Source organism: Sus scrofa, chromosome 8 (genome assembly GCF_054392235.1).
Source record: "Sus scrofa isolate SSC_HxYL_T2T_F1_AM1 chromosome 8, Sscrofa_HxYL_maternal_Yorkshire_Landrace_v2.0, whole genome shotgun sequence".
Lineage (NCBI taxonomy): Eukaryota > Metazoa > Chordata > Mammalia > Artiodactyla > Suidae > Sus > Sus scrofa.
The window spans coordinates 135,457,798-135,479,400 of NC_139390.1; the positions used below are offsets into that span (position 1 = coordinate 135,457,798).

Here is a 21,603-nt window from a genome sequence, read left to right on the forward strand (position 1 = left end):
AAATCTGACTGTGTTACAGTACCCACAAACAATTTGTGGAAATGATGTATAATGAAAGAATAGCAAAGATAGTCGAAGAAGAGAATTCATAGTATTCTAGCTCCTAACAGCGTTGTAATACCTATAAGAGAGAATGTTATGGTCAAAATATGATCACATTAGGGCTTCATACATAATAATATAGTATTATTGAATCCCATCTAGAGACACAGGGTGGAACACAGGGGAATTTTGGGGGCAGTGAAAATATTCTCTTTAATCCATGGTATTATGCATTCCTCAAAACCCATAGAAATATACAACACAGAATGAAACGTAATGTAACTATTGCCTTTATTTAAGAATAATTTATCAATATTGTTGTAAAAAATGTACCACACTAAAGCAAGATATTAACAGTAGGGAAACTGTGTGTGTGGGTATATGGGAACTCTACTCTGCTCAATTTTCCTGCAAACTTAAAACCGCTCTTTAAAGTATGTCTATTTAAATAAAAAATAAAACATTATAGAAATCACTCTTCTCTAGAGCATGCTACTCCAAGAATAAAATCCAACCATAAAATTTTTTAAAAGCAGCAAAACTGAAAATTGTGTATCCTGATTTTTGCCATTTTTGGATAGACCTTTTTCTCGCTCTATTGAAATGGATCTTTTTATTACAACGGCAAGATAGCAGCAGTTGTTCACCCGTGGCTGACCAAATGTGTACTACAGCAGGATCATCATATCTTATTTCTACTTAAAAATCATGCCTATTACCTGCTAATTGCCATGTATTGATTTACTTAAGCATCCCCGGTTGCTGTATGAGAGAGATAACACTTGGCTCTAGGGGGCCTGGAAATTCTTTGCACTGTCAGTGACCTTGACTGAAAAGGGTAATTAATCTGAACCTCCGGATGGAATTAAGAGACTTAAACCTTTCATTCTTTATGAAAAGCTTCATCTTTAGTGATGTGAGCTCACAGTTCTAGTTACTGAGAAAACATCTTATATTAACTCCTTTTTTTTTTTTTTTTTTTTTTTTTTTTTTTTAAGGATCAGCTATAAGATTTCAGGTTTTCCATGTCCAAGGAAAAGATGGGGAGACAAAAAGGACTTGGATCTATAGTAAAGAATTTGAATTTTCTCTGGGGTCACGTCCACTCCTCCACTGAGTAGCCCCATGGCAATGAACTGGCCATTTTATTTTCCTGCCACCTTATTTCAGTTGTGCAATGAAATAATAAAAATTAGTACTTTTATGAGACTAAAGGGAAACAATAAATCTCAATTTTTAAAACCATGTTATAAATTCAGGTTGGTTTTTTTGTTTACTTGTTTGTTTTGTTTCTGTAGGTATGGAGCTGCCTGAGAGTCAAAACATATTTAGGTTATAGATATAATGCCTCATTTTTTTTAGTCTTCATTTGTCGTTTGGCTTCTTGTAAAGGAAAATATGCAAGAAATGTCAGACACTGTGACATAAATGTGAAAAAAATTCAACATTGATGACAAAATTCCACAGCATGATAAATATTGTAGTAAAATACAAAAACCCAACTTTTGATAAGCATTTTGTCTATGCCTTTGGTTTGAATGATACTTGTAATTTGACAAATGATGTTTATTTTTTATTTTTTTACATTTTTTTATTTTTTGTAATTATTTTTTTCCATTATAGCTGGCTTAGAGTGTCCGGTCAATTTGTTTGTTTTCAACATAGAATTATTGATTACAATTGCTTCAAGCCAGTCAACGTACAGGGAATATAGTGATGCGATACCTAGCAGGAAACTTCTCGGCTTCCAGATTCTCTCAGGCAATCTGTTTTATGCAAACTCAAGTGCATTTTTAGTCGCTTTCTTTACTGATCAGCAAGCCACTGAGCTTAAGATTCCCTGGCTTTAGGAATTCTGAAATAAGCAGTCTTCTTCCCTACAAGTATGTAACTTTGTAGGGCTGACACTTCTGTTTCTTTATCAGGTGGCACTTCTAGAACCACTCCTATATCCCTTCCTCTTTTTATGCTTCCACAAGGGCGTGTTGTGCATGGGCATATGCTGCATGTGTTATTTTTCTCTTCAGTAAAAGTAAACAGCTTCCAGTGGATAGTGGGGCTAATTTACGGTGGAATAGCACAGCATATTCTGCACCTGTAGCGAATACACTGATTTTATGTTGAATTACCTGCCTGAACAGTGAGCAACAGATAGATTGCGGGCAAATGGAAGAGGAAGCGGTAGGCTATCACCAGGCACAGTTTTTAAATTCAGCACATTGGTAGCAGGGAGAACGAAGGGTCCGTTTGAATGTGGCATACATGAGCTAATGACTGCAGAACACCAGTGAGCCCACGCCTTTTGCATCTGTGGTTCTTAGGAGTGAGGGGAGTGATGGAGGAAGGAAGCGGGTAGAGGCCAGCAGGAGGAAGCCGTCACATGGCAAAAGAGTGGAGACACAGTGCATCGGGCAGCCCTCAAAGGAGACCTCTGCTCTCAGTCTCAGTCCCCTAGGTTTCAGTTTGCATAGCCTTTGATTAGCTTCCTCTGCAGAGAGTGCTAGTGTAATAAAGAAGAGTAAATGCCAGCATGGAGAAGCACAGATGGTATAAGCCGAGGCCTGCTTCTCCCCAATACCTAGGAGTTTTCGTATCTTTTAAAGACAGTGGCTATCAAATATATTTACTGTGCCATGTTAAAGGGCTGCAATCATTCATTTTAACAGAATTCTAAAATGAGTTTGAAAATCATAAATTCAAGGAATCCTTTTTTAGGTCTGCATTACCCTATGTGTGCGTCTTAGTTAGAAATGTATATATATATGTCTAAACAAAATTTTTGCAAAATTCTTTTTTCTTAGTCAGGTGGGTGAGATTAGAGGCTAAGAGGAAAACTCCTTAAAACAAATGAATAGACGAGTTAGGCCAGAGTGAAGTACCCTAAATGTGTTAGGAGGCAACTGATACTAAGTGGTTTTTTGGTACTCCCACTACAGTTACCAAGACGTACATACATTTTGAAAGTCTTAGAAAATGTGAAACATAAGATGAAAGGAGGGTAACATGACGTAGGTGTCTGTTGAGGAAGTTCCCAGAACTTGCCCTTGGGTTGATTTGTCATAGTCAGGGTTTGATCTGCATAAGAAGAGAGAACTTCTCATTGCTTTCTTTTTCAGCTGTAAAAATAGACTCATAAGAACCAGCACACAGAGACTGATACATAAACCATGTTATCAATACATTGCTTTCCAACTGTTAGTGTGACCAGAATGCTTAAATTGGCCAACCATCGTGGTGAGACTGGCATCAGAACAAAAGTCTGTTGATCTTAAGGGACGTTCAGCTAAGGCAGCCTGAGTTGCTTCCCCTGCTAGAGGGACACCCTTGCAAAGGACACTTCATACCTGAACCGGCTGGACTAAATTCATTCCATCCACAGCAGGGAGTGGATGCCCTGCCAGTGTTTACTTCGGAGACTTTGTTTTTCTCCTGCTCCCAAGGCTCAGCACCTTTTTTCCGTTCCCACCATCTTTTTTCCCAATAGGTTCAACAAGTCCCATCTCTGTGTGGTAGATCATAGACACAAAAGAAGAGAGTCTCAGATCTCCTGTATTCTTCACATTAACACACCACTGATGGACGGTATTTTGAGTTTCTAAGGCAGATGACTAATCAGAATAGTTTTATTTAGAATTGATGAATTAAACGCTCCCGAGGGCAATCTTATGCATAAATGTGCCTGTGGGAGCGTCTCACTGTTAAACCCTCCTATCCTAAAAGCAATATGAGTTGGCTGGAAGTTATTTTATAAAATTTGCAAATGTTTATATAAATGTAAGAATAAATAAACCCATATGTATGTTGTTAAAAATCACATTCATCCCCCAAGAGTCAGGTTAGTACTGTGGAAGAAGCATAGGCTTTGGCATCTGATAGAAATTTTTATCATACTTCCAGTAATTATTACCTCTGTGACCTTGGCCTGGCTATTTAAAGTCTCCATTTCTTCATTCTAAAATTGCTGGGTAGTGTAATAATAGTTACTTCATAGAATTTTTATTAGGATGAAATGAAGCAAATGTTTTTTGACAAAAGTAAGTACTGGATAGATAGGAGTTCTTTCTAATTATGAATAAACTGGTTATAATGCAAACCGATCAACACAGCTAAACATCAACAAAACTTTGCTGTCTTAAGAGAAAAACAGCTGTTTTGTGACTCTAGCCGTAAAATCTTGTGCTTTATTTCCATTGGCTGCTGTTCTCAATATTTCCTTAATCTCAAGATGTTTTCCAAAGATGTTGCTAGTATAATAAAAGAGACAAGGATCCAAAAGGGTTTCATTATTTCTCGTAAGGAAAAGGGTTTATCTAGAAGTAACAGGGGTTCTAGAGTCTCACATTCTTCATATTTTTAGATCCAAATTATAGCTTCATTTTTGACTCTGTGCACAGGTTGGTATTTTTGCGAGGGACGGTAGCCGAGTGCACATTTCCAACATTGCTCCCTGCACTGTGCAGAGATGATTTCTTGTCTTTCCACCAACAAACAAGAATTGCTGGCTAGGTACTTCCTTCTCAGGCCAAGTGGCTTTTTGAACTCATGGCTGCTAGATTACAAGAACTTGATAAGGGAACCAATTGGTAAAAGATGCACAAAGGGAGCTTTGTGTTTTTCTTCTCCCGATTCTAGATTCTGAATCACTTCCCACGAGGGAGAGTTACATCTATGGCAGGTGAACTTTAGGGGTATCATATATGCTTCACTTCCCCTCACTCTGCCGGTCATCAAAACTCCAGAAGATACTAAATTGCTGGGAAACTGGGTTTTAGAGATTTATGATTGGTTTCAAAAAAATAGCATTGAAACCATATTAATGGGACTAGGTTCAAATTAGAGAGGAAAGAAAGAAGGGGAAAAAAAGAAAGAAAGAAGAAAAGGAAAAAAAAGTGGGCAATTTTTAGTTTTATTGCTTCACCTCTATGAAATGTAACACACATTTAATATCATTTTCTTAAGGGTACCTCCTTTTAACCTTCCAGACTATTTTATCTCTGTTTGCAAGGCCCATAACTCCCTGTCATTTTTCTTCCATGGTATGTTTATAATATTCGCAATGATTTGGTTAGCATCTTGGTTCTACGTACATGCTCTTTTAAATTTCAAGTTCTTCAATTGAAAATAAAGAGGGAACATATGGATAAGATACCAGGATTTTTCCAAAAATAAAGAGAAGATATAATCAAGTGATCTTCAGTATAGGTTCGATCCAGGACTGTTGTGAAGATCATACCAGCCTAGAACTTGCCTCTCTTCTGGTAGGCACTAGTATGAAGTAATTTAGCTTCAAATGCCTTCTAAAAATCCTTGGAAAGGAAATCATTGGTCCATTGCCTCCGCTCTCCCTCACTAGACAAGTGATAATGGTTGACTAGGGTGTAGACAATTATGATTGTCTTATTCTAGGGTAAAAGTGTGTCGGTAAATGAAGGAGACAAGATGCTGGCAGACGAAGAAGTTGCTACTCTCACTATGAGGTCCATGAGAATAGAAATTGTGTGTGTGTGTCCACCAGCATAGCAGATACCTGTTGCATAAACAGGTTCAATCAATGTTTGTGTAATGAATTAAAGAAGCACTTCTGGAGGATCCATGGATGTCCGTATTCACAAGAAGTTAGAGACTCTTCTACATACTCCCCTCCTCAAAACAGCTTCTCCTTCGACCCCTGAGAGTCTACTATAAACTAGATATTCATTATCTTATCCATCGACTTCCTTCACGTGCTTCTTAAAAGTCACATTCCCCTTTAGATGTATTTTAACCAATTCCCTAGCATCTATTGTGAATCTATTAAAGTAGAAATTTTTCTCTGTATCTGGATGTTCTGGGCACCTGAATCTCAGAAAAGGATGAGAGAATGATAAAAATTGGGGCTAGAGAGAGTAGAAAAAACAAAGGCACTCAAACAAAAGGCACAGAATTCTTGCCTAAAGCTGGCTAGTATAAATATTGTATATTTATGGCTTTTTAGAGTCACAAAGATAAATTCTTAGATAATCAATAATTTTCATTTAGACTTGAAACATAATTATTCAGGGCTTAATGATATTCTAGTTACTTGTCCCTGATATAATTATTCCTAATAAACATAATTCATATTGAAATATCAGGGAATATACATTTCCAAACCTAGGGTTCAGGATTGGTTGTGTGAACCTCAGCATTTCTGCCTTCTGCCATGCCTTGTCAAGGCCACAGCCCTCTTATCTAGAAGTAGTGCCTGGAATGGGGTCTCTTCCCAGATCAGACTCCTCCGCTACAAGGGCTCTAAAGATCCTTGATATATATGGTAAGTTTATATATATAGTAAGTTTAATATATAGTAAGCTCTGTGAGAGCACAGAATTTCTTCTTACATACAGTCTGTAATATAGTGCCTTACAAATAATTGTCACTCAGTAAACACTTGTTGAATGTTTGAATGAATCAACAGATGAATTAATTTACGCTAAGAGCATTATCTCCCATAGACTTAGGCATTGGTAGAGACTCATCATATACGGTGAATGAATGATGGGGATGCTAATGAAGGGTCTGGAAGCCTCTAATATTTTACTCTCACTCCAAGGGATATTCTGTCAACTGAATCAAATGAAAGGCTTTAGAACCTCAGGGAGCTTTACTCTGCTGAGTAAGTTTCTTTCTCTCTCTCACCTTTTTTTTTTTTTTTTTTTTTAGGGCTGCACCTGTGGCATGTGGAAGTTTCCAGGCTAGGGCTAGCGGTTGAATTGGAGCTGAAGCTGCTGGCCACAGCCACAGCAACACGGGATCTGAGCTGCCTCTGTGACCTACACCACAGCTGGCAGCAATACCAGATCCTTAACCCATTACAGCTTGCAACAATACCAGGAATCAAACCTGCAACCTCATGGATACCAGTCAGGTTCGTAAGCCACTGAGCCGCAACGGGAACTCCCATGCTGAGTAAGTTTCTATCAGGCATCTCTAGACCACGCCCACAGAACTTGTAGTTTATAGAACTTCATAGCTCATAAAGCTAGAAAAGAACTTAGTTCTAACATTATGGACCAGGAACTTTGATCCTATATTTCTCCAGTGGAAGAGGCAGAAAACAGCTGACACTCAGATGTTCATATTCCTTGTCCAGAGCGCTTTGCTTCCCTCATGACCACGATGCTGTCTCTTCTAGATGGAAAGATTATACATGCATTTCATTTTCTGGGTGAATGTTCTTGTTCACTGATATGGAAAATTGAATGATTGATTTTTATTAAGAGAAAGTTTATGGTAGCTTTGCCAAAGATGACCTCAGTGAAGTTTTGGATGTGATGGTTTTTTATTGCATCTAGTAACTCTGTCAACCAAAGGGGGAAAAAAAAACCCACATATATTTTGTCAGAAGAAGAAAAACTAAGATGCCATTTACTTCATTTGCACTTAAGGTGTAATCACATCCTGGGAAGAAAGATAAATTACAAGTTTGAGAATCTGGTTGCCATTTCAAATTCAATCTCTGAGTTGTTAGGAGAACTTTTGAAACATTTGTTCAGGTTTTAAAATTTTCTTTAACATTCCCCAGTACATTGGTAACCAATGAAAACAACTGTCTTAGAACTTTTAAATGAAAATGAATTAGAGCATTTGCAATATTTGAATCAAGCAGATTTTTTTTAACTTGTAAAAATATTTCCTCTTTCGTCAGTGATCTCACTCACACTCACTCTGATGCCACAGCCTCCTTTCTGGTCTCCTTCTCAGCTGTTGATCCTGTGTGAAGAAAGCTAGAATTCCTATCAGGACACGATGTACTTAAGTTCAATTCTTTAAAGATACTGGTATGACCTGTAGGCTCGTAATCAGAGCTACTCTATTCTCACTAGTGTCCAGCAATTGTTTTCACAGGATATAATACAAACTCCATGCAGGCTGGCTGAATCTTTATCCAGAGCAGGACTCTCAGAAATGTCTTTTATTATCCCACCCACATGCCTCCAGCCTTTATTGCTACTTGTAGTCCCAAACTCATTCCCCTTAATGAAATACTTACACAAACCAGGAGCATTATTAGAGTGTGACTGCACCAGATCATGGACTTGTTCTCTTCCCTTCCTGTTCCTACCCTGGGGGATTTCTCAACATCCTAAGGATTTCAGGTCCATCAGCCTCAAGGGATAGATGATATCACATGTGTAATTTGCCTGACTTTTAAACAGTCTCATTAATTAACAGGACCAAAGGAGACCTTAATAGCTGGGAAGTGGAACGTATGGGTGATATCTGAGGTACATGTTCTTATAGCTTGTTCCTGCTGAGGTGGGACAATCCTTTTCTGTATCCACTGAAACCTGAAAGTATCAGCTATTCCTTTCCTAATCCTTAAGAAACAGGTGCAGACACAGATGCAGGTACTCTAAATCTTGCGTATAGATTTCTATCATTAATGAAATATTGCTTAATCCCTTGAGATGGAAAAGCTTCTTACTCTGTATACATACATACATACACAGGTAACTGATGGCATGGAGAGATTAAATTGAAGAGACTTTTGAGTGACTTTTTTGTGTGTAAGGCTATACTCTAAATTCTGTGAGTAAACACAAATATTTAAATGGTCCATGTGCATAATTCATACTTACTACAAAAACACGGTAAACGAGATACCACTTTATCTTGAATCTGAAATTGATATTCAAATTGAGATATTCCATAGAATTGCCACTTAAAAAAATAAGCTTGGCTAGTAACAAAAACTAAGATTGTCTTTGAAGAGAAGAATGTTAAAGGGCTTCATTTAAGACAGTGTGCAGGTAAAAACCTCGTTTGTTCCTTATTTTCATTGTGATGGAAATTGCATTTACAGGCTTTGTGATTCGCACCTGGCTAGATGCAAAGATAGTGGGAGGTTTGCCTGCAGAAGTGCCACTGTATTTCTATAAACATTTAACAGTTTCCCTCTTAAGACAAAAGATTTTTCTTCAAATCCTGTAAGCATTTTCTATGAACACCAAATCTTAAGCCTCCATTTAAGCAAAATTCATGCAATTTTGATAGCATGATAGATGTAAAGGAATGCCCAGGATTCATTATATTTGTGGTTTTGCTCCTTATGTTCTTCTTAAAAATACTTATACGGTACTTTTGCTATTCTTCTGAGTGCTCCCTTATCCCACCCCCACCTTAATCAGTAGTTATTTGCTATTTTTCAAGAATTCTTTTAGGATTCACAGAAATGCAGAGAATTTTAGTAAATATTAGTTGTTCTAGTGGCCCCCAGAAAAAATGATAAAACTAGATCCCTCAGTTTTACTGTATGATTTCCATACTTCTAATTTAAGAAAACATATAAATCTACCTTTTGGGGGGACTGTGTAACCAACATTCTTGGTGGTTTTCCCATATTTTTAAAATAAAGTGGTTATTCATACTATGTATTATTTGTTACCAGTTCTTTCTTGCACAAAATCAATGACTATGTGTCTTTACTACATGTAAGGATCCTGGCTCTGTAATTAAGGTCCTCAGTGGTCATGGACTTTATCCTAAAATAGAGCATTTTTCTTTTAGTTTATGTTAACTTCCTGTGATAGGATCTGGTCTATTAAATTTCTGATTGCACATGACTTAGAACTTTTGGGTATTTGCAATGCTTATGATGATTTAGGAAAAAGTATGTCCTGAAGGGAGAGGAAGAACAAATCATAATTGATATTGAAGTCCTGGCTCTGTGACTGAATAGCGTAATTCCTCATGTTTTCTAAGAGGATTGTTCTACAAAGTGAGTGAGATAATACATGTGAAAATGATGTTTCAAATTGTGGAAGGATACACAAATACAGAGTGGCCTCCTCATTCTTAAGGCAGTCTTAAAAATTGTGAAATTATGGAATATGTATATGAAATTATACATATTCATCAGATTGGACTTTGTTATGCTGTATAATAAACTCAAATCACAGTGATTGAAAACAAAAATTTATTTTTCTTTCAAGGTGCCTGTCTTTTGAGAATTGCCTGGGAACTCCAGAGCAGTCAATGCAGCCACTTTCTGGAACATTATATAACCAAAAAAAAGGTAAGACGATAGCAGTGGGCCCCTTATGCTCTTTCATAAAATTGGCACACACTACTTCCATCGGCATGCCTTGGCCAAAACAAGTCATGTGATTCACGCAACTTTTAGGGTCACAGGACATGCAATCCTACAAGGAGCCTAGAAAGTGGAGTGGGAACTATTTATCTCTAGTAATGATCTTAGATCTCCAGCTTACAGCAACTAATCCCTTATCTTGCTTCGAAGTACTCTCGCCTTCAGATTTTTAACCTGTATATCATATATGTAAGAATTAAAGATTTGTTAATGATATTCAACATTATAATAATGTAAGCACACACATAGAATGATAGAATATTAAGGTCTTTTATTTTCTAAAATGACTCTCTGTTTTAACAAGTGGCCTTTAAGCAACAAAAATAAAAATAACGAAATCTTCAGAAATCTGTTAATGAAACCTTACTCTCTACTTTTAAAATCTTGGAATTTCGCTTGCCTACTCCTGAGAGATTTTTTTTAAATTTTTATGGCCACCCCTGTGTCATGTGGGAGTTCCTGTGCCACGAGTCAAACCGGAGCTGCAGCTGAGGCCTATGCCACAGCTATGACAACACTGTGTCCAAGCCACATCTGTGACCTATGCTGCAGCCTGCAGCAGCACTGGATCCTTAACCCACTGAGCAAGGCCAGGGGTGGAATCTGCATCCTCACAGAGACAATGTCGGGACCTTAATCTGCTGAGCCACAACAAAGAACTCCTGAAAGAGATATTTTTAAGCAAATGAATCTCCCCCTCATAGTTGAGTTCACAGCAGAGTTTGTCCTCTCTTATGAAACAGAAAGCTGGAGTAGAGGTGTTCAATTCTCATCATCCTTTAAAAGTTTGTGAATTTGTGCAGTGCCGTGGTCTGAAGGTACTATCTCTGACTAGGCGCTCAGAGGTCACCATCTCAGGGAGTCCATTAAAAGGCTGACTTAAAGCATAGAATAAGAAGGTGAAATGGAACAAAGTTATGCTTTCATTTCCCTGCTATTGTTCCAGTTATTGCTTAGCCAGATGGTTCATATAAAGTGTTGGGTCTTTCTTGTGGTTGAAAATAGGCTCTTTTTTCTTTTGCTGTTTTATTTAAAAATATTATTCCCTTGATAATCTTTTTCAAAAAGATAAGCATGTGATAGCAATTTGTTCCATCCTAAGTACCCTCTTTCATACTTTTTTAAATTTTGGTGATTTTTAAAGGTGAGCATAAAACAAGCTAAGCACAAAAAATATTTGTGGAAAATTGGTCAAGATGAAGATTGACCTTTTTCTCCCAAGAAATATGTGATATGACAAGAGTCTCTCTACTTCCACAAAAGCAATGGCAGTTACTTAGTATCCAGGATAGTGGTCTCACTGTCCTCTAATAGCTTACTAGATAATAATTTAAGAGTTTATACAGTTTTACATGGCTAGTCCAAGGGAAGGCAAAACTAAAGTTAAATAATGATATGCACTATTTGTAGACAACTAAATTGTGGGTGTGTGGGTGAGCTACATATTATGGCTGAATGAATACAAATGAGAGACACAACAGAAAATGTTCAGTGCTCCTTTTAAGTAGCAGAGCAAACAAATATCACAAACATTCACTTGTAAACATTCACTTGTAGCCTCTTTTACTGTATCTAGCTTTACCTACAGTCAACAGTTTGGCTAGTTCCATATGTACAAATTTGCATTTAACAAAATGTGACGGTGTTAAGTGTTTAGAACTTAAATTTTTTTTTTTATTGACGTACAGCTGATGTTCAATGTTGTATTAGTTCCAGGTGTATGGTGAAGTTATTCGGTTATATATACAATATATTATATATGTGTGTGTGTATGTGTGTGTACTGTTTTCTTCAGATTCTTTTCCATTTTAGGTCATTACAAGATACTGGATCTTGAGGGTATTATACTAAGTGAAATAAGTCAGATAGAGGAAGGAAAAATATTCTGTGATCTCACTTATATATGGAATGTAAAAAACCCAAACCCATAGAAGTAGGAATTGGAGCTGAGGGTGGGAGATGTGTGGAATGGAGAGATGTTGCCCAAAGGCACAGATTTCTAGAATTCAGATGAATAAATTCTTGGGTCCTAAGGTGCAGCACGAGGACTATCGTTAACCATACTGTACCACGTATTTGATAGTTGCTAAGAGAATGGATCTGAAATGTTGTCACTTCAAAAAATGGTAATTATGTGAGGCGATAGAAGTGTTAACTAACCTTCGTATAATAATCATCCTGCAATATGCATAGGCATCAAATCAGCACCTTATATACCTTAAACACATGCTGTATATCACTTATATCAATAAATCTGGAGAAAAAAACCCACAATTTCTCACATTCTAATGTGGAATATATTTTTCCAGTGTTTAAAATATTCATGTGTGCTGTCCGAGCATTTCCTTCCCAGTACAAAGTTACCGGGAATTCTAAGTTGGTAATTAAGATATTGCTTTATGAATATGATCAGAAAAAAGACATAGAGATGACATCAAGGTTCATTTCACTTAAGCCACCAGTTAAGCCTAAGAAATTATCTGTGCTCTGGAACAAGTGTACTCTCTAATGACCAGTTTACTGGTGCCCTTTGGATTTAAGATTCCTCTACTGTGATCATTGTTGGATGGAAAATCATGGCCAAGTCCTTGCAGATTCCTATTTTAGGGATCCACGTGAACCATTTCAATTCTAATATTCTTTATTTTTTTTCCTGCATAGCATTATAACAATTGTAATTATTTATTTGTATTATAAATTGTTTAGGATCCAGCTCTTACGTTTAACTCTACGTACCATGCCGATGAAGACTGTTTCATTTTGAATTGTATATTCAGCACGTGGCTTGGTGCCTGGCACAAAGTAAGCTTTCATTAAATCTTTATCAAAATAGCGATTGATTGAATTCCTCTCTCACTCCAGTCATAAGGGGAAAATATATCGTACCCAGTGTTAATAGGCCTCTTTGTGGGTCAATTTCAAATTTCCAGAGAAAGATTTAAAAATATACTTCATAAGTCAGATGTCATTTATATATTCTAGGCAATATTTAGATTAGCAACAGTAACGTAGGACTTGATTATGAAATTATAGCTTTTACCTATATCAAGTATATATCTTGTAAGCTCCTGATTGCAATTGTCAGAAAATTTATTTCATTCCTAGGAAAGGAGGAATAATGTTCTCTTTCGTGCTGTCGTGGTTTTGAGGGTGGAATGTAAAGAGGCTACTTTTCTTCTCCTAGAGCTTCTAACACTGGCAATATAACTGGATTTAAAAAAAAAAATTAAGCTTTGGTAATAGCATTTGCAAGGAGCACGTCTAAACTGTTTAAGAGAATGAAATCTAAAGATATTGTTAATAATTAATGTCATGATAAATGAGAGACTCGTATAAATCATTCCCTTTTATCTATGAAGTCAGTGTTTCTCAGGACATTTGATATCACTTTGTTAACCTACTTTTTATATTGATGTGAATATATTAAAACCATAATTCTTTAAAATAGTTTTTTGATTCAAAATTCCATCCATTTACTGTTCTTCCTCTTTTACTAGTGTAAATTAGTGAAATTTTACTGTAGTTTTGCTATTAAATAAAGCCAAAACAATACTGATTATTTTATTTCTCTATTTATTAGATCAGGCATTACTAAAGACAATAATAACTTTTTTTTTTTTTTTCTTTTTGGCCGTACCTGCACCAATGTAGTTCCCAACTAGGGGTCAGATCAGAGCTTCAGCTGCTGGCCTACACCACAGCCATAGCAATTCCAGATCCAAGCCGCATCTGCAATCCCCACCAGAGTGCAGGGCAACTGCCAGATCCTTAACGCACTGAGAGAGGCCAGGGATCAAACCCACATCCTCAAGGGTTCTAGTCAGGTTCTTAATCCACTGAGGCACAGCAGGAACTCTGATAATAGTAACTATTAATAGAGGAAAATTATTTTATTTCTCATGATCAGATTATTAAGAAATTGTTATATTCAAACATAGGCTTCATAAAAGGTTTTCTATGAAAATGTTTTTATTGAAACACAGTTCAGTAGGCCAGATATATATAGCTTTAGAATTAGATTGTTTTAGTTGAATTATAAACATGTATTTTTCATAGAATTTGCTATCAGCCAACATTTTGTTTTAATATATATGTATATATAATATACAAACAATATTAATTGATATATCCACTGGTTATATGTCATATTAAAAATTCCCTAGTAAGACTTTTGCTCCTTTCTATGTTGGGTAATTAAAAAAGACATTTTCAATTTTTCATGACTATATTAAATAGATGAGGTTCACACTAATTTGTTCCATGCAGTCAATTAGCCTGGTTAAATTTCTCCTAGATAATAACATGAGATTTATTGGAAGGTTCTTAGAGATGCTTGTAGAGATGCACACATATAAGAACATTTTTATTTTTTGTCCTACTACACAATCATCCTAATAACAGATAGCACAATTCAGCAGCTAGGGCTTTGTGACAAAAAACAACAAGATTACATATTATAATCTATTTGAAATAGTAAAATTGCTAGTTTCCACTGATTAAAAAATTGTAAACTTGTCTCAGCTATGGGGAGGTAAATGCTGTTCAACTCAAGAAGAGCAACGCATGAAAGTATAATACGTTCTCCAGATGCAAATAAATTATCCTTATTAGAAAACTTGTTCTTTGTTTCTCTTTATTATTTCACTTTGTAATGAATACTATAGTCAATTTGCAATGCAATAAGCAGTTTTATACTCACAATGAAAAGAATACAGGCAGAGTTTTTTAAAATGTAGCTTAACGCGGTATCTTTTATTATCTAGAAACCGCAAATTTTCAGTTCTAGAATTTATCAGCACCCTCTAGAAATGTAGTCCTTTCCACCTTTCAAAATATATATATGCAAGGGTCTGCATCTTGTTGAATGTTCTAGTGTTAAATCATTTACAGTATTTGCAAGGCACCATTGTCTTGTGCTAAAACATTAATGCTAAGCAAACACACAAAAGAATGAAAGCACTGAGTCATTGAATTACTGTTGTGAATATGTCTTTATAGGGGAGATATGGTCAAGAAAACTGTTTAGATTGAATATAGTCTTGTTAAATCCATTTGGAATAAAAAATGAATACAATGATTGAATTAGCTTGGGCTGTGTCTTAGTCCTTCTGGGCTGCCATAGAGAATACCATAAACTGTGTGGTTTATTCATCACAAATATTTATTTTGCACAGTTCTGGAGGTTAGAAGTCTGAGATCAGGGTACCATATGGTTGAGTTCTGGTGAGAGCTTTCTTCCTGGCTAGCAGAATGCTGTCTTCCCCCTGTGTCCTCACATAGTAGAGAGAGAGAGAGATAGAGAGAGAGAGAGAGAGAGAGAGAGAGAGAGAGAGAGAGAGAGAGAGAGAGAGAGATATCAGGTGTCTCTTCTCATAACAGCACTAATCCCATTAGAGATGCCATACCATCATACCCTCATTTAACCCTAATTACCTCCCAAAGGCCCCATCTCCAAATACCATCACATCGGGGCTTTAATATATAAATTTTGGAAGGCATAAACATCAGGCCCCAAATAATGAGATATTCCAAGGAAACTGGTTAAACAAAAGACACATGTCATTTAAGAGAAAGAGAGAGACTGAGTGATGAATCTTTGCTTTTATACTGAAGAATGATTCTATTTGCAAAGGATTGATACCTCTTATCAACAACAATGCAGTGGCAGGTGATGCTAGCTATATATGTATTTCATGCCCAATAGTAAAGGCAGATGTAGTAAATAGGAGATTCACAAACTTGTATCAGCTGCACCATGTAAAAAAACTCATAAGTATTTTGAAATAACTAAATTTGTTTTTTAATTTTCTAAAACAGTATTTCTAAATGAATTTTCTGTCTACTCCACGGATTATTTGCGACAACAAAATCTTCAGCAGGATTTCAAGGTCTTTCTATTCCAGCCTTCAAATTGAGTGGAAATAAACATAGCTTTTTTTGAAATAGGGTTTTGAAACTAGAATCCCTCTATTATCTAATAGGAAGCTAAGATTTTCATTTCCACTTGAAGATATTAATTGTGCTTTCCATGAGGCATTTCTTGTTAGAAAGAAGTAGAAAAACAGGACAGTGAAAAAGAGCCCATGGAAGAAAAGAATCAAATAGTAAAAAAGAAGAAAACGGGATAATGTCAAGAGAAAGAACCTGTCCATAAATTAAATGCTTTGTCTGAAAGCTAAATAGAATCAGCTTGTCTTTTTGGATTCTTTATTTTCATCCTTCAGAAAATAAAATTCTGAGAGCATTCCCATCGTGGCTTGGTGGTTAACGAATCTGACTAGGAATCATGAGGTTTTGGGTTCGATCCCTGGCCTTGCTCAGTGGGTCAAGGATCTGGCGTTGCCGTGAGCTGTGGTGTAGGTCACAGACATGGCTCGGATCTGACGTTGCTGTGGCTGGCGTAGGCTGGGGGCTACAGCTCCAATTCGATCCCTAGCCTAGGAACCTCCATATGCCGTGGGGTGCAGCCCTAAAAAGACCAAAAAAAAAAAAGAAAAAAGAAAAAAGAAAAGAAAAGAAAATTCTGAGTAGATCTTTGATCAAATGTGTTTGGCAAAATTTATTATAAATCATTATTTAATGAAATGACAATTTAGTATTTCTACATGAAATTTTCTTATAAATCAAAAAGTAGCAAAACATACTGTTTTTTAAAATGTTCCTGTCTTATATTTAACCCACCTTTTTTTTCTTTTTTTGTCTTTTTAGTGCCTCATCCACAGCATATGGAGGTTCCCAGGCTAGGGGTCAAATCCAAGCTCTAGCTGCCAGCCTACACCACAGCCCCAGCAAAGCCAGATTCGAGCCACGTCTGTTCCTACACCACAGATCACAGCAACACTGGATCCTTAACCCACTGAGCGAGGCCAGGGATTGAACCCTTGTCCTCATGGATACTAGTCAATTTCGTTACCAACGAAATTGGTAGCCATAGTGGGAACGCCTCACCCACTTTTTTTTTTTTTTTTCAGTTTCAGAATAAATTCTCTTCAGAAAGGGCTTTGCTTTATTGGAGACTATATGTGGTACCTATAACTTTACTTTGCCAATATTATTGTATTCTGGTTTGTAAAATCATAGACTTTTTATGCCTGGAAGTCAACTACATGAATTAACTTTAAAAAAGAGGTAGATTTCGGGAGTTCCTGTTGTAGCACAGCGGAAACGAATCCAACTAGGAACCATGAGGTTGTGGGTTCAATCCCTGGCCCTACTCAGTGGGTTAAGGATCTGGCATTGCCATGAGCTGTGGTGTAGGCCGGCAGCTGCAACCTGATTAGACCCCTAGCCTGGGAACCTCCACATGCCGTGGGTGCAGCCCCTTCCCCCCCAAAAAGGTAGAATCCTCATAATTATTTATGTTGTAGAAGAAATAATAAGTGTTAATGATAGCAAAACTGTAATGTAATTTCTCAGGTTTTCATTTAAATGTATAGAAAAATTAATAGTGTTGGACAGTTTCTCTAGAGAATTAGTACGGTCATGTTTCTGGATTTGAGCATTATATTTTAAGATATAATATTTGGGATCAAAGAAGAGCAGCATTCCAGCTGTGATTTTTGTGTCTTATGCAGCTATGGTCCACCTGCCCCAAGCATCAGTGTTTTGAACCCTGGACATTTTTTTGGCTCTGTAATATACTTGTTGGAAAATGTTAAAGCAATTAACAGAGGCAATCTCGAATGAGAAAAGACCCAAGAGAATTATGTCCGTGAGGTTGTTGAATAAAACATGTCTTTAAATCTGCATTTATTTTTTCTGTATAATATTAGCACAGTTAAAAGAACATGCTCAATTTTGCATGGGATGAGCTGTTTTTAGTCGCTCAATGAATCTCTATTTCAATAGTTATTATCATTAGTTAGCATTTACATAGCAATATATACTTTTGAGCATGAGGGTTTTATAATGATTTTTATAAATTTCTCTTCTCTATAGTTTATGAGGTAAAAGTTAATTCGCATACGATTCACAGGAAAACACAACAAATTATATGGATCCTACCTCTCATGTGGAAACCACCTGCAGTGAGCCCTGCCACAAGCCAACAGAGATGGCAGTTCTTGCTAAATCAAGGAAAGGTTACAATTTACGGAGGGTCACACCTAGCGTGGGCCAAAAATCCAGGCATAAACCCCTGTGCTCATTATCCATGGTCTTGTGCTTCCCAAATAAAATCATAAAGATTCAGAGTCCAATTGTCAATAGAACCCTAATGTGAACATATGCAATTAATTATAGCATCTGAACTACCAGGTATCACTAGCCTTGCCTAATGCATGGAGACCACGACACAACTGGAAGTGAGAGCCTAATCCCTGAAGGTCAAGGGAAACCGGAGCCTCGGTGCCAGGGTTGGATAAGGCGCTGCTGAGGATTGACTTTCTGTTACCTGAGTCAGGTTAGCTTGTTATAAAGCATCAGACGGCTTCTCTGGTAGGATGTCTAATGGAAAATTGGAACAGAAGCAATAATCAACATTCATACATGCCAATGGCTCTTTAAAAGAGAAGCTCATTGAGTAGGGAAAAAAAATCTCAACTCTGAGAAATGTGACTTTTGAAAATCTCAAAGGCAATTCCTTTCCACACTCGTAACTATTTGCTCTACCCTAGCAACTCTTTTATCTTTACTTCTTAGAAGCTTCCAGGGTGTTAAATGTTTCCTGAATCAGAGGCTCTCCCAAAAGACCTGCTTTGGCTCTTCTCCTTTCCCTTTGCATCAGTAGGAAAGATTTGCCTATATAAATAGGATCAATCATTTATCTCTTTCCTCTGCTTTTTCCCTTTAAGGAGAGAGGCAGATTTGGAGACTAGGCACTATATGGTGACATTCTAGCTGTTATTTTACCACTGAAAAAAATCTTACAGAAAGCCTTTGCTTTTTCTTTGATTTCAGACAAAATGCCCCATTTCTGAGGGAGAAATAAATGTCCTCTAATTTGGAAGTAAAATGTGCTGAGTAGGGCAAGAAGGAGGGTGTCTGGACTTGGCATATGCTAATATCACCCTCTGTCCCAGTCACTAGAAATAAAAGACATTTAAGAATTCCCAACTCTCCTCATAATTTTCTTTCTATTGGATGATTGTAAAAAATACTAATATAATCTGTATTTCAGTGAAAAGGAAGGAAAGAAAACAAGCTAACCTAATATATTCAAGCTCACAATCATCTCGAAGAGCCGAATTCAACAAATTACTCTTGACCCATGTGACACGAATCTGTCTCCCAAAAGATCTATATTCCGAACCTTCAATTCTCAGCAGCCGTTGCCACCTTGGCATATTGTCTTCCCCATATTTACATCTTTTGCCTAAAATACAGAGAAAAGCTTTCATTTTGACAGAGAATTGTCAAATCCACCTAGAAAGCAGTTAAGAACAGTCAAGTTCCGTGAGTTCATGAGGTCCTGACACAATCTTCAGGATCAGACCTTTTCTGCATCAGAACCCTGAGGCAAGTGTGAGCCAACCCTAGATCACCCAGCGGGGCCCAATCTAGCCACACGATCCCTTAAAAGCAGACGACATTCTCTGGCTGGCGTCAGGTAGATGCAGTGGAAGAGGAAGGCAGAATGGGAACAGCAGCAGAGGAAAGTCCGAGATTCCGAGTGCAAGAAGGATTTGAGGAGGTGGCTGTATGCAGGCACCAGATGGATGCCTCTAAGAGCAAAGAGTGCCCGCTGCTGACAGCTGCAAGGAAGTGGAGACCACAGTCCTGCAACCTCAGGGAACTGAAACCGGCCAACCACATCCATGAGCTGGGAAGTAGATTCTTCTGCAGAGCCTCCAGTTGGAAATGCTGCCCTGCTGAACTTGTTGATTTCAGACTGATAAGACCCACGTGAGACTTTCGATCTATAGAAACTGTGAGATAACTAAGCTGGGACCTTAGTTTGTGGTTATTTTTTATAGCATCCATAGAAAACCAATACACGTCATTTCCAGGTTTCTCTGGTCGTAATTCCTCACTGTGGGTCACATCACGAGACATGGTCTCGTCCATAGCTTCTTGGAAATCATGCTGCTAGAGGGACCAAAGCTTTCCCCATGCAGGCAAATTTAATACAAAATTTTAATTTCCTTCTAACACACTCATCGCAGATGAAACCTCAAATTCTCTAAATACACCAAACTCTTAACAGCATTCACTCCTTGATGCTTTTATTTCAGCAATTGTCAACATTTAAAGTAAATAAAAACCACCCGGAGGGCTTATTAATACACAAATTGCTGGGCCTCACCCTAGGGTTTCTGATACAGCAGGTCTGGAGCCGGAGACTTTCATTGCTATAACAGGTGCCCAGGTGATGCTAACGCTGCTGGTTAATGAACATTGCTTGAGGGTCACTGCTTACTAAAATCAAAGGATATCTTTTGTTCATAAAATATTAATCTCTTTTATTCATGTTCCTTTTTTTTAACCCTTTTGCATACAGAGGAAACATTCATCTGGTTTCCTTCCATGAGAGAGTACAAAAAAAAAAAATCAAAATTGATGATATTCAAATCAGCAATTTTTTCTTATGAGAGTGTGGTTGTTGAAATTATTTGGAGATTATCTATGCCAATATTTCTGAAGAGGGAGGCTGTTGGCATTTAAGACAGGGTAATTCTCTATTGTGTCAAATTTTATTAAATGTCCACTGTAATACTTCTGGTTCCTATCCATCAAATGCCGGTAGCATTCCCCAGTCGTTGTAATAACTGACAATGTTTCCACACATTTCCAAAAACCCCTAAAGAGGACGTACAGCATTAATTGAGAACTATAAATCTACATTATCCAAATTTACATGCTATTCTTAGCATGTAAACATTAGCAGGGATTTTTAAATTTTATTCTCATGTTTTATTCATAAGTACTGGTTATTCTAAATATTTTAATTAATAGAATATATTACTATACTAACTCCCTGAGGCCACAACCAAGCATATGTGGCTGGTACAAAAATCACATTCCTTCCACTTTTAAGTGTTCAGAAGCTGGAAATAAAGGCCACACTTAGAGACTCCCTGAAATGTCCCCATATGATTTAATTTCCACCAATAGCAGGATCCTCTTGACTTGAAAATGGATCCTCTACGAAGAGGAACTCAGCAAGAAGCATCTATTTTATTTGTAAATATTACAGTAATATCTGAAGTTAGAAACTGCAGCAACCGCTTCTGAATTTACTAATCAGCTTCATGACCCACAGGTTCCCAGCCTTTCCAGGCAAGTAGACTCCTAGACTCTCCAGTTCTACTGCAGAGCTTAAGGACTCTTTCCTGGAAGCTGTATGACTTTAGGACTCAAACCTCAACGTTCAGCGCTAAACCAGTTTTATTATCATTCCCCCCAAATACCGTAAGCCTTTTCATAGCCAGGAATAAACTCCCTATCGTCAAACTAACTAGCAAGGAATCTGCTCTCTACAAACTACACTCCACTCAATGCAGAATAGAATT

General features: G+C 37.1%; 1 protein-coding gene across 3 annotated transcripts in view; it reads left to right on the top strand.

The window, feature by feature from the left end:
- LOC146401072 (uncharacterized) overlaps window positions 1-21,603 on the top strand; it is a 48,921-nt gene that overhangs the window by 19,796 nt on the left and 7,522 nt on the right. For 2 of the 3 annotated variants that reach the window (XM_084973445.1, XM_084973444.1), the window contains 2 exons: window positions 9,996-10,078; window positions 12,860-12,955. In XM_084973445.1, the coding sequence (XP_084829571.1) occupies window positions 9,996-10,078; window positions 12,860-12,955 (179 nt within the window). Of the gene's footprint in view, window positions 1-1,040; window positions 1,125-9,995; window positions 10,079-12,859; window positions 12,956-21,603 lie in introns of those variants that run through there. The other variant, XR_014813360.1, reaches the window with a different exon arrangement.